This window comes from Montipora capricornis, chromosome 9, assembly GCF_036669925.1.
Source record: "Montipora capricornis isolate CH-2021 chromosome 9, ASM3666992v2, whole genome shotgun sequence".
NCBI classification, from domain to species: domain Eukaryota; kingdom Metazoa; phylum Cnidaria; class Anthozoa; order Scleractinia; family Acroporidae; genus Montipora; species Montipora capricornis.
Genome location: NC_090891.1, coordinates 35,328,587 through 35,341,086, shown reverse-complemented (window position 1 = coordinate 35,341,086; position 12,500 = coordinate 35,328,587). Strand labels below are relative to the sequence as shown.

The 12,500-nt window shown below is 36.8% G+C and overlaps 2 protein-coding genes across 3 annotated transcripts in view; one reads left to right on the top strand and one right to left on the bottom strand.

Annotated features, from left to right (window-relative positions):
• The window catches only part of LOC138017038 (WD repeat-containing protein 82-like), an 11,049-nt gene extending 729 nt beyond the window's left edge, over window positions 1–10,320 (top strand). Inside the window, exons 2-9 of the mRNA XM_068864248.1 lie at window positions 1–19; window positions 3,675–3,741; window positions 4,571–4,670; window positions 5,674–5,790; window positions 6,665–6,820; window positions 8,293–8,362; window positions 9,093–9,235; window positions 9,607–10,320. The exon at window positions 1–19 is cut by the window's left edge and continues 79 nt beyond it. Of these exons, the coding sequence (XP_068720349.1) occupies window positions 1–19; window positions 3,675–3,741; window positions 4,571–4,670; window positions 5,674–5,790; window positions 6,665–6,820; window positions 8,293–8,362; window positions 9,093–9,235; window positions 9,607–9,669 (735 nt within the window). The 3' untranslated portion in view covers window positions 9,670–10,320. The remainder of the gene's footprint in view (window positions 20–3,674; window positions 3,742–4,570; window positions 4,671–5,673; window positions 5,791–6,664; window positions 6,821–8,292; window positions 8,363–9,092; window positions 9,236–9,606) is intronic.
• Window positions 10,321–10,632: 312 nt separating this feature from the next.
• LOC138017042 (dnaJ homolog subfamily B member 9-like) overlaps window positions 10,633–12,500 on the bottom strand; it is a 12,342-nt gene continuing 10,474 nt past the window's right edge. Inside the window, exons 3-4 of one of the 2 annotated variants that reach the window (XR_011125919.1) lie at window positions 12,190–12,500; window positions 10,633–11,875 (exon numbers count right to left, since the gene is read on the bottom strand). The exon at window positions 12,190–12,500 is cut by the window's right edge and continues 475 nt beyond it. The gene's annotated coding sequence lies outside the window, so the exon portion shown is untranslated. The other variant, XM_068864251.1, reaches the window with a different exon arrangement.

Here is a 12,500-nt window from a genome sequence, read left to right as displayed (position 1 = left end):
ACTTCTACCAAGATTGATGGTGAGGGTCAAATATGTCTGTAATGAGTCTTTTTGCTGTTCGTAGTGCAAGGCATGAAAAGTTATCTATGGCTGTTGATCCTTTTCTCTGAATCTTAGGAATCAGTGATATCAAAATGCAAAGCCGCTTGTATCCTGGAGGGCTTAAACTGCAGGTTGCAGTTTTCTGTTCATTGTTTCACCGTAGCTGAAACAACCCAAACCTTTACTATTACCATATATAATTATGGTAAGACAATGACCTGCAACCCTAACCTGCAACCTGCACTTTACACCCTCTGCTGAAATATCTAACTTGTATAACTAGGTTGTTGTATGAAAGATTAAAGTGCAGGTGATAGACAAAAGAATGAGGAGATAAAGTTACTACTGTCAGAAGATGAGAGCAATCTTATTCTTTGGTAGTGCAGGGCTCGAAATTGCGACCAATACAGTCGCATTTGCGACTAAATTTTTCCCTTTGCGACTAAAATACCTGGAGAGGTCGCAAATTTGCGACTTGTTGTCACCTTCGCTGTTTCGAAACAAAAGGGTTAGCAGTTGCCACTTTGCTGCTACTTTTGCTAAAATAAATAAAGAAATGACAAAGTTATTTTGTTTCTCGCTGTGACTTTTCTCTGAAGATAGCGTAATTGTAGAGTAATTTAGCTGCGATGTTACGTGCACAGCTCCATTTCTTATATCATTCGCCATTTTCAGTGGTTTCTTTACACACAAGTATTGCAGGCTCATATTTTTTTGCTAAACAGCTGACAACACAATGCAGCACGGCGATTTTGCGACTAAAATTTGCGAAATTGCGACTAAATTTCCGTATCTTATCGCAAAATGCGACTGGATTATTTCGTTAATTTCGAGCCCTGTAGTGAGAAGTGATTTGGAGGCTCATGATAAGAGGAAAGTGAATAAAGAGGTGGATGGTAAAGGGGAGGGAGGTGTTGATACAGAAGAATCTTGCCAAGGGAACAGTGCAGCAGATCATTGTTTTTTTTCGTGGCAAATTGCACCTCGGTTTTACCAAGGGAAAAAAAATTGCATACCTGGGTGGCGCGGGACCGCTACCTGCAGCAAAGACGAGGTATTGCCTCGTCCTGAGGGTCAATACTTTCAGGTGGTACTGTACAGACCAATGATTGCATGTTTGCTGTTGATGTGGAAGCTTCTCACTGGGATCTTGGTAGAGAAGCTGTATGGACATTAAAATTTTGCAGGGTAATAGGTCGGTGCGTAGTTTCAGGATGAGCAGAAGAGATGTAGGAAGAGGTCGCGGGGTACAGAGGATAAGTTATTGATAGACAAGCCGGTGCTAACCCTTTTAAGTGGCCACTGGGAATTAAAGGGTTAAGGGAGGTGATCCTCACACTTATATATCTGGACAATGTAAGCAATATTATTGTCTCTTACAGACACCTGGAAAATTCAGGTGGATCCCGTTGAAGCTGCCACCTGAATTAATATTTTCTCAGGTGTCCATAGGAGACAATAGGAAAGGAAAGGAAAGGAAGGGAACTTTATTGAAGTGTCTAGTCTTCTAGATAGCGCTGGAGCACTAATTGGGGACACCGTAAACTGAAATCAACAAATTAACACAAATCAGATCAAATTTTGAATTTTGAGAAGAGGGGAAAATCGGACTTAGTCAGATCTTTGATTCTTGCATAGGCAAAGTTGGATATCGACATTATTCTATGTTGTACGCTGTATACTGTTGTATTGTAAAACCTTTGCCACGTATTGAGCGTGTTATTAATTAGTTAAATTCTAGACTTGAAAACGTTTCGCCTTCCCGGCCTCTTCAGTTCCTCTTCAGAGGCCCGGAGGGCGAAACGTTTTCAAGTTTAGAATTTAACTAATTAATAACACGCTCGATACGTGGCAAAGGTTTTACAATACAACAGTATACAGCGTACAACATAGAATAATGTTGGGAAAATCGGAGTACCCGAGAAAAGCCTCTCAGAGCAGAGTAGAGAACCAACAAACTCAATCCACATATGACCCTGTGTCTGGGAATCAAACCCAGGTCACATTAGTAGAGCTCTCAAGTCTTACACATTGAGCGTGAGTCTCATGCATTTCGATACAATCTCACGCTCTCACACTGACACAAGCATTTCTCACACATTGCCACGGCACTTTTCTCTTAGGTAAATCTACCTCTTAAGCTTTCAGAAGTGCTCATGAATTTCGAACTGGTTCCTTCACTGGCACTGAACTTTGGCCAATGTTCAATCTGTTTGTGTGCGACCAATTTTCTTGTTTCTTCAGGACTTTCACCCATTAATATATGAAGTATAGGCTCAGGCTGACCATGATAATAACATGAGCTCTCTTAGCAAGCAGCATGAAAATAAACCAAAATGTTGGACTTGATGGTGCATTGAACAAGTAATTTGAGAAGTGCAAATTAAAAAAAATTTCGGGTGAGCATGCCCCGCGGAGCCCCCAAGAATTGTTTGGTGCCTCCGGCACAAGAAACACAGGACACTTGCATCTTTGGCGCAAACTCCAGCAAGCGTCTCTTGGGAAACTTTAAGACTTGAGAGCTCTGCATTATTGGGAGGCGAGTGTTCTCATCAATACGCTCTTTCAGTCTAGTATTTTTTCTTTTAAGAAAATCCACTTGCTTTGTTGTAATGTATCAATTTAACCATTACATAACTTGTATATTTTTCTCACAAATAAGTTAATTAAAATTCAAATTGTACAACTCCTTCACAACTGATAATGTTAAAAATGTGGTTTGATCCCTCAAGTTACATCACCTCTGCTGTTCTCAAGACAATAATTATTGCTTTCATTGTCCAGGTATAAGTGTGGGGATCACTTTCTATCTTTCATTTAGGTTGTTTGGAACGGGCGTTACTAAACACAGGAACAGAACGGAATGGAATATACTGGTTGGGAATAAACCGGAATATGCTGGAATGAGGTGGAATGAACAAGAATGGTACAGGAATATACCAAAATGAGCCGGAATGAACGAAAAAATGTTACTTCCACAACAAATAATTATTCATGTAGCTACAGATATACTGTACAGGTCAAATTTTTCTCGTGATCGAAGTGTTCCAAATGTTACAAAAGGCAAAAACACATGCAATTCCCTTAGGGAATCACATGACACAACAAAAGCTGACTGAAACAACCGAAAATCTGTCGGTGCTAACTAAAACACCAAATTTTGGCATTTTCGGGTTCATTCCGGTATATTCTACTTTATTTGGGTGTCATTCCGCCTTATTCTGGTGTCATTTCGGCTGGTTCCGGTATATTCTGGTACCATTCTTGTTCATTTTGTTTCATTCCGGTGTTTTTCCGTCTCATTCCGTCATATTCTGGTTTATTCCAGTATATTCCGCTCCGTTCCGTTCCTGTGTTTAGTAACGCCCGTGTGGAACATTTTAAAAAGGGTAACTTATTAGATGCATAATAGATCAATGCCATAGTTTTATGGAAATGTTAATTTGGGTTGCTTTTTATACATGTAGATCAGTCTGGTTGCAATATATAGGTGTACAGGTGCCGGTAAATGTACAAAAAAGTTTCAATATTGTGATCTAAATAGCCTCTCCAATTGTACCCTACCAAACAGTTTAGACTGTTTCAAATGAAATTGCTCACATGTCCAAATGCTTGGTATTTTGTCATTTTAGATACCATTCGTTATCTCTCCCTTCACGATAACAAGTATCTCAGATATTTTACAGGGCACACAAAAAGGTGAGGGTAAATGTAGTCAAGAGTATTAATTTTTGTGCCCAAAACAGCAGTCTGTGTTAGGGCTGATTTACACGGTACGATTTTCTCGTATGCGACAAGCTTACAACAGGCCTACGGCATGACTTTAATAAGATTGGCATGTACGTGACTCAGAAAAAACTTTGTCATAGCGTTTTGAAACATGTTTTAATTTAAAATGCTGCGACAATCATAAGTCATGTTGTAGGCCTGTATTAAGCTTGCCGCATGAGACAAAAATTGTACGGTGTAAATTGACACATAGATAGATACATAAATAGATAGTTTTATAGTCTTATGTTTTAATCATGAGCCTCTGGCTCGGGCAACTGGGCAACCATGCCTCACGTATGACAAAAAATATGATTGATTGATTGATTGACCCAAAAGTACAGATACAAGTAAGCTTTCCAGTTTAATATTTATTAGCATTTTGAGGCAATTTGGGCACAAAAAGTTTTCGTAGGGTTAATTCAGCCACTTTAGGGTCAAATTACCAGTTACTTGCATTATTGTTCCTGAAGTCGAGATAAGTAAATTATGACTTGATTTATTGGATGAGAAAACCTTGGTCCTGGATACCAGCATTAACAAAAGTTAATTATGTTAATAAATGCAGTGATCAGCAACTTGGGTTGACAATCAGACATAGTACCTGTTTGATGTTAAATACTGGTTTGGAGAACTTTGAATGCTGCCATATCCATTAATGTAACGAGACTACCTTCTAACTAATTGAATGTAGAGATCAAAGCTAATTGAGCTACATCCTTGTATAACCTTGTGTGTGGCTGCACTGACTTTTTTCTAGGGTTATGACCCTTCACATGTCTCCAATGGATGATACATTTGTGTCTGGTTCGTTGGACCGGACATTACGCTTGTGGGATTTGAGATCGCCAAATTGCCAGGTAAGTAAATTATTTGTCATGACAATGTTTTCCTATTCACTGCAGGCATTTTGTACATGAAAGCTCCACTTCTTCTACATGTATGGGAGTTGAATGTCACATGTATAACCTTTTAACTTTTCATAATTGTAATGCGCATTTGATCAAATTTTTGTTAATTTGCACAATATAAGTGAATAAATTATTATTACTATTATCATTTCATATAATGTTTTGGTATTAAAACATATTGATCTTCTTTAATTAACTCTCACTAGTAGGAAATTTTGCTTTTTTCTCTTAGATAATTGCTTTAACTATTGAACAAATTTTAATTTCTTTTAGTGTATGCATGGTACATGTACTCTTAAACACGCTTAAACTTCATGTGAAAAAAAAGTTAAAGCAAACTGCATGTCAAGCTTGAAGCCATCAATAATTGTTTCTCGATTCCCTTTTATTTTCTTCAATCTCTCTGGGTTAAGTATTAAAATTTTTACTGTAGCAACTACTGTACATGACTTGTCTGTTCAGAGAGCTATTTACATAAGACATCTACCATGGCGCTATACTGATTTACGATACCAAAACAATATAGTGCTTTATTAGAGGCATATTACTTGAATCTCCTGGCCCAGGTTGCTCAAAGCATGGTTAGCTCTAACCAGGGTTAAACACCATGGAAACCTATTAATAGGGTTTGATACCATCTTACCCAATGGTTAGCGCTGATCAGGCTTCAAGCAACTGGCCCTGGCAAACAAAGCGCAGTTCAGTTGACAGTTTTGGAACACTAAGCACTGTGTCGCAATGCACTGTGTACGCAATGCATGCCTACATTTTTATATTGTACATGCATTTTTGCGGTCTTGTGTAAATTTGAAATACAATTTTAGGAAAATGACATAAAGATACAAACCAGAAGCGTTTTCTGTCCTACAAGGTTAATTGTTCCCAATTTTAAGGGCAAGGCTTTATAAAGTACATGTACATGTAATATTTTTGTTATTATTGTGATATCCAGGGTTTGATGCATGTTAATGGTAGACCAGTTGCAGCTTTTGATCCTGAGGGCCTCATATTCGCTGCTGGCGTGGATTCAGAAATGGTCAAACTTTATGATTTGAGATCATTTGATAAGGTACAGATACTTCATCAAAGCTGTCTGTCATAAAATTAAAAGTAAAGTACCGTAATGTAAAAACTCCATTGGAAGGGGGGCACCTAGCTGGTCTTTTACAATGTGTGTAAAGTGTGACCAGTGTAGACGGTAATTTAAATTGCATATGACTAGCTTGGTACCACAACTTCAACTGAAATCACGTTGTGTTAATGAGACTTGAGATATCCCTACGACAGATGTAAAAAGTCTAAATTTGGGATCACAAAAGACAAATCCAGAAAAAATAATCAGCTGTTCGTTTTGAACCAGTATTATGGAGCATCTGCAGGCAAACTCTGTGCCCTAACCAATGGATGTTACCGTGTCTTATGGATGTCAATTGCCTCTGAGCAGGAAGAAACTCAACATAAACCCGTAATGCAGACTCCACAACATGGTTGAATTCATAATAATTTTTTGGATGATTTAAATGAAATTACCAGCCGTTCATGACCAATCACAATCTTAATAATATTATCACCTCTACTGTCCTGCTGATGCAGTCCTGTGGAAAATCAGATTACAAAATGTGATGTGAACAGGTGAGTTGATATGGGCTTGTCTGGAAAAGCCTTCATGATCTGTTTGAGCAGCTTGTTTACTAGCAACCATTTTCGTGTTATTTTTGTGGTGCTAAAATGAGTGACTGCAGTGAACAAGACGAAAGCTCACAGTTATGGTGAACTGAATGGACCTTGCTGGGCTTGATTTGGCAGCTGTGACCTTGAGCCAATATTATTTTCCTGTCTAGCCCTCCCACTCATTCAATAAGAACAATACATTTAATTTAGTTTGCCGATGAGGTGGTCCTTGTTGCTTGACAAGCTTTCTGCATTCTACACTAACTTTGCAGGGCCCATTTTCAACATTTCACGTACAAAATGACCCCAACATTGAGTGGACAGGTGTGAAATTCAGTTCAGATGGAAAAATGATTTTACTGGCCACAAATGGAGGAGTTATTCATTTAATTGATGCTTTTCAAGGAACTCAACTTCATGCGTTTACAGTGAGTACTTTGATATTTGATACTGTGCATAAAAACTATAATGCACTCAAAGGAAAATTCTGTAATAATAATAATCCTTATCAATAAAGATTTGGTAATGCAAAGACAGGCAAAAATTAATGATAAAAACGGACGTTTCGGTGTCTTTATGACGCCATTGTCAAGGAGAAATAAAAATTACAAAGTTTGCAGCAAGGTGTAACAAAAAAATTAGCATACAGTGTTTTGCATCCAGCCCTTCAATTATATAAATACTTTTGCCCGAATTGAATCGCTTTGCATGCTCAGAGTGGGTTTAATAATAGTAGTAGTAATAATAATAATAATAATAATAATAATAATAATAATAATAATAATAATAATAATCAGAAGGATTCATGGAGCTTCGAAAGTCACAATAATACCTATCGTGGTGCTCTTGGAAGCATATCGAGAGGTGCAAAGACCTGGTTTGGCAAGCTAGATGTACCTGACTTCCTTGGAAGCGTACAATAAATTATTGGCCATTCTTGGAATGGCTCACCTGTTGCGGAAAAGTGTTGTGTCTCTAAGCTACGGGGAATTGTTGAGACACAATCTACATTACCCAGTAGAACACCAGACAACTGGAGAGAATTGAATAATAATAAACCAACCAATATACTGTACTTTTAATAAAATTTCGTATAATTATAGCTAGCTTCATATTTAAATGTCTCTAGAGGGAATAACTGCCCAAAAAGAAATGAAACTAATTAAATGGATGATAAAATTACTGAATGCTGATTGGCTGGGACACAGGGCATTTTTTCTTAATCACAAGGGCACTTTTTGTCATCAATAGGGCATGATTACTTGATCCTGATTGGTTAACAGTTGCTTATCCATAGCAACCAAAGTTACAAGGGAGTCTTCTTCCAGATTCTGACTCTGATCAAAACCCAATATACCTGGTCAGCGGTCAACTTAAAAATAAACAGATGACCTAAATGAGCTCTAAACTTGAGCCTGTGACATGGTCATGTGATACTGGTCAGCAGACACCTTGTTTTGACAGGTGTCAATTGGCCATAACATGGATAATGTCCAATATCAAAGATGTACATATGCTGTTAACTAGCTGGAGAGAAGTAACAAGTATTGATTCTCTAAATATGAGCCTGATATGGTCACATGATACTGGTCAATGGCATACATGAATAGGTGGACAATGGTACGGTGACCAAAACCAAATTTTATTGCACAGATGGGTTACCATATTTTCTTACCAATGGTGCTCTGCATTTATAATAATTCCAATGTACAGAATGTACTGTATATATATAAATAAAACTAAATTATTATTGAATTTTGAATCAATACTAAAAATTTTAGCTAATGGAGCTTGATAATGCAACAATCCTAATCCAGTTTAACATAATCTGAAACAAGATGTCTTGAGGTCATGAAAAGTTTTACATGTATGGTGACATGATCTGTGCGCCTTCTTTAAGGGACATGCTGTTTCAAGAACTACTCCAGTTGAAGTCTGTTTCTCTCCTGATGCACAGTATGTCTTGTCAGGTAATTAGTGTTGGATTTGCAACTTTTTCGAATATAAATTGTAAAAGAACCAAAAGGGGGAATGACAATGTGAGAACAACTCAACAGAATGGTGACCAAAATATGTAGTTAATTAAGACACCCCAATAAGCTCATCAAATAAATTTGCTTGCATCACATATTTTGGGAGCTTCTTCATTAATTAATATTTTAGTCACTACGAATTGAGTTTGGTTTCTTTGCTTTGGGCTTTCTTATATGAAATTAAGTGTGTTTTACATAAAATTATTGTTCGGCATCTCAAGCTTTTTTTTTTTTGAAGTAGTTAATATTACATGTATATTATTGGTCACTTAGTGAGATATTCTAATTTGAAATTGGCTGAGAAAGTTAAGACTAAGGGTGCTTTGCATTTAACAGAACTGGCCAGCCAGTAAGGAACACTTGCATGATAACCCCTTGCATTCTTCTGCCAGAGAGAGCTCATGGGACTAACATTTACGCCTTGCCCAAGGAGTATATATCATCCTCAAAGTGTGTTAATTTGAAGGCGTTGTGGAGTTAGTCCTTCGAAATGCCCCGTCTGGCTGGTCAGTTCTGTCAAGTAGAAAGCGTCTTAAGACTTCTGGATCCCCTGCCTTGGGATTCAAAATGTGTACTAACCACTTCATTGATCATGCTTTTAAGATCTTTGCTTTGACATTCTTTTAAAAAAATTAACCAAGGTTGTGGTGTTGGTTGTAATTTTCAGGATCACAAGATGGGCGTGTCCATGTATGGGCATCAGATAGTGGTCAAAAACTCACTGTACTGGAGGGAAATCATCCTGGTCCTATTCAGTGTATTGGCTTTAATCCCAAGTACATGATGTTGGCTAGTGCTTGTACAAACATGGTGAGTTAAGGTCTTGTCATAGGTTTGAGGTGGAATTTTTTTAAACTGTCTTATTTTGATTCAAACTACACTCAAGGAAAACTAAAATAATGTTAATTTCTTTCTTATAGGATAAAATGCTCACAAAATAAGAACATTTTACACTTCACAAATTTTAAGGACAGCTCATTACCTTGGTTAGCTCTAATCTGAGCCATTGAATTAAAAACTCAATCTGTTTATTGTTAAAATTAAATCTACAAGTGTTTGATGTGTAAAAAACCTTCAGATTCTTAGTACTGTTTTTTGTTCAGAAACTAAGTTTCAACTGTAGATGTATCTGACCTTTTACACTGTAATAAAATAATAAATTTATTTTCATTGTGTTTCAGGCATTTTGGCTTCCTAATACAGATGAGCTTGATGATGCAAGCAAGAGATTGCTGACCGCTTAACAGGGCACAAGCCTGAAGTACTAGTAAACAATGTTTAAGTTAAAGCTTTGATGTATAGTCTATGGGTTGACAGGTGCAACTTCTTTTACATGTAGCACAAAATGTACAGAGGACTTTTAGGTATTATTTCTTGGTAATTAATAGCATTTTAGTTGGCTCGTTAAGATTTAAAGTGCACCAAACCACAAATAATTCTCGTTAAGATAAAATCTGTCCACACATGACAAAATTGTTTTCCTCTTTTGATAACACAGTTTTTACGAGCTGTTCAAGTTCCCCAAACTGGCTGTGGGTTTTCCTACAGTAGATTTGAGTTATTGATGGACATGAATCTATTATACATTATAAAATCCTATACGACCCTGCTTTCAGTAGGGCATTTTGTCAATTGAAGTGAAAACAAACTTTTGCCAAACTTTCCCTACTTCAGAAGGTTACAGAAAATCAGGGTTTCAGTGGACAGAAAATATGCAGGGTTTTTTGAAAGCCAAGTAATGTATATAAAAATTATGCCACACTCAAAGACCTAAACGCAGTCATAGCTTTTAATTGACAGTTTACATACTATTAGTAAAGTTATTTACAACTGTACCTTTTTGAATGTCTGTAAATTATTGTCATGACTTAAATAAAATCAACTTGTTAATGCAATTTTAGTGGTTGCGAACTCTTGCTTTGAAAATGGTTTGGCCATTTTTTAGAACTGTGGGGAGGGGGGACTTTTGAACAATCACATCCCTATCTCCAGTGGCCAAGTGGACAGTTTGAATTCCACAAGTCTAATAGCCACAGGTCTGGGTCAGAAATGAGGGCCATTTATGAACCCAATGGCAATCACTGTTTCCCATTTTCCGTGACTGCGTGTAGAATGGCTAGATTTGTGGACCTGCTTTGAAACGACCAAAAGAATATCATTGCCCTCTGATAATGCAAATTGTATGATTAGACAAGGAAAAAAAACACTTTAGGAAATAACCAAGTTTTTATTCCATTTACAAATAATTCTGTACAACCCAGTTGAAATTTATAGTTAACATAATGCATCAACTAACCTTCAGACAGTAATGTCAACTGCAGAGACAATGATTTCTCACGAAAAAATTCCTTCCTTATAAAAATAAATTTAGTATTTCTACAATGAAATTACTGGTTACCCAAGAATAGGCCTTTTGCAACAATTCGTCACGTGACCTTTTCTCATAAACACGATCATTTTGCTGGTTTCATGAAATTATTTTTCCACAAGTAAAAAGAGCAGTGCAAAATATGCTACAATGCCGATTTTTGTAAGTACATCGTTTAAACTGGCGTTGTTACAGTTGAAAGAATGAAAAGGACGCTTTGCCACCCAGTCACGCTTCAATGAATTTCATACAAATCCTTGTATTTTTCCAAGTTTTCAAACCACTTTAAAATTCTTCCTTCAAAATATGAAAGTCTCAAAATTTCCACCCTTGCACATTATTCTCACTTATTGACCCATGGTAACAATAGGAATCTAAGCTCTGTTTGTGGCGCATAATTAAGAAAAACTACACTGGAGGGCAAAGGCTTTTCGTTCATAAACAAAAGTATGGAATTTTCAAGTGTTTAAATGCTCTTCAAAACTAATTAATAGTTCATGAGCCTAACAGCCTATCAAACCATCGATAAAACGTTACGTGTATGAGCTTTATATCCTGATAAAACACTCCTCGTTAGTATTCTTTTTATAAAGAATACTAATAAGGCATAGCTTGTTTTTCTTGTATGCAAATATTCACATCTCACAATTTGAACCATTGTTTTGACTCCAGACGGACACACTCTTTGTGGAATGTTTTTGAAGCCAGTCAAAAAACTTGCAGCACATGTTTTATCGGGTCTAAAAACACTCGGCTACGCCTCATGTTTTTAAACCCCGATAAAACACTGCGGCTCATTTTTTAAACATTACTTAAAATCTTTATCTTTCGTGGTATTTCTCTGAAAATTTGTATTCTGGCTATGACAAACCTTATCTTTCCATTTCTGGAATTTATAAAGTCCAAGCTTTAACTTCACCAATTATTAGTCATGTGACCAGTTTGTTGCAAATGGCCTATTTATAGCAGTACCTTGTTTCTGTATCACAAGGTGATTCCCTAAAATCATTCTGAACAGGCCCCTCTCATACCAAACCTACAGACATGCGGGCATAACTAAACCACGAAACAGCAAAACGAAGCTCCAAAACACCATGTATGATCCCACCATACATTGAATACTAAACATGAAAGGTTGGATTTGAGATTAAACATTGTTTCTGTGTTTCGTTGTTCAGTAATGTCACAGACATGCTCACAACTGAATAGAAAAGAATCAATATGTTGATAAGTTACACTAACTTGCATTCATGTACCTTAATGGAAGCCTTCCAAGGGGTAGGGCCCAAACTTGACACAACAATAACAATTGGCAACACAACAGAGCCTTTTAAGTAAACAATGACAAGTGACATGAACGCAGTCAAAACTTCCAGTGACACAAAAAGGCACTAACATTACACATTAATTAATGACATTAACAGCTTACATGAGTGTTTATGGTAATCTGACATTTTCATCAAAGACCAAAATCTTGTCCATTTAGCCTGGATGTCAAAATTTACTGCGATACCTAGAGATAAAAATTATCTTCTATTTTGTAAAGTTGACCAGAAAAATTTGCTAATATCATAGGAGTTGATGATACTAAATTGACCATTAAAGAGACAAGGAAAAGCTACATTTCAAGTGTTAGCTCTTTGTCAGAGAAAGGGATAAAGCTTGAAACATCAGCACCACAATTTCTTTATAGAGACTATTAGGCCC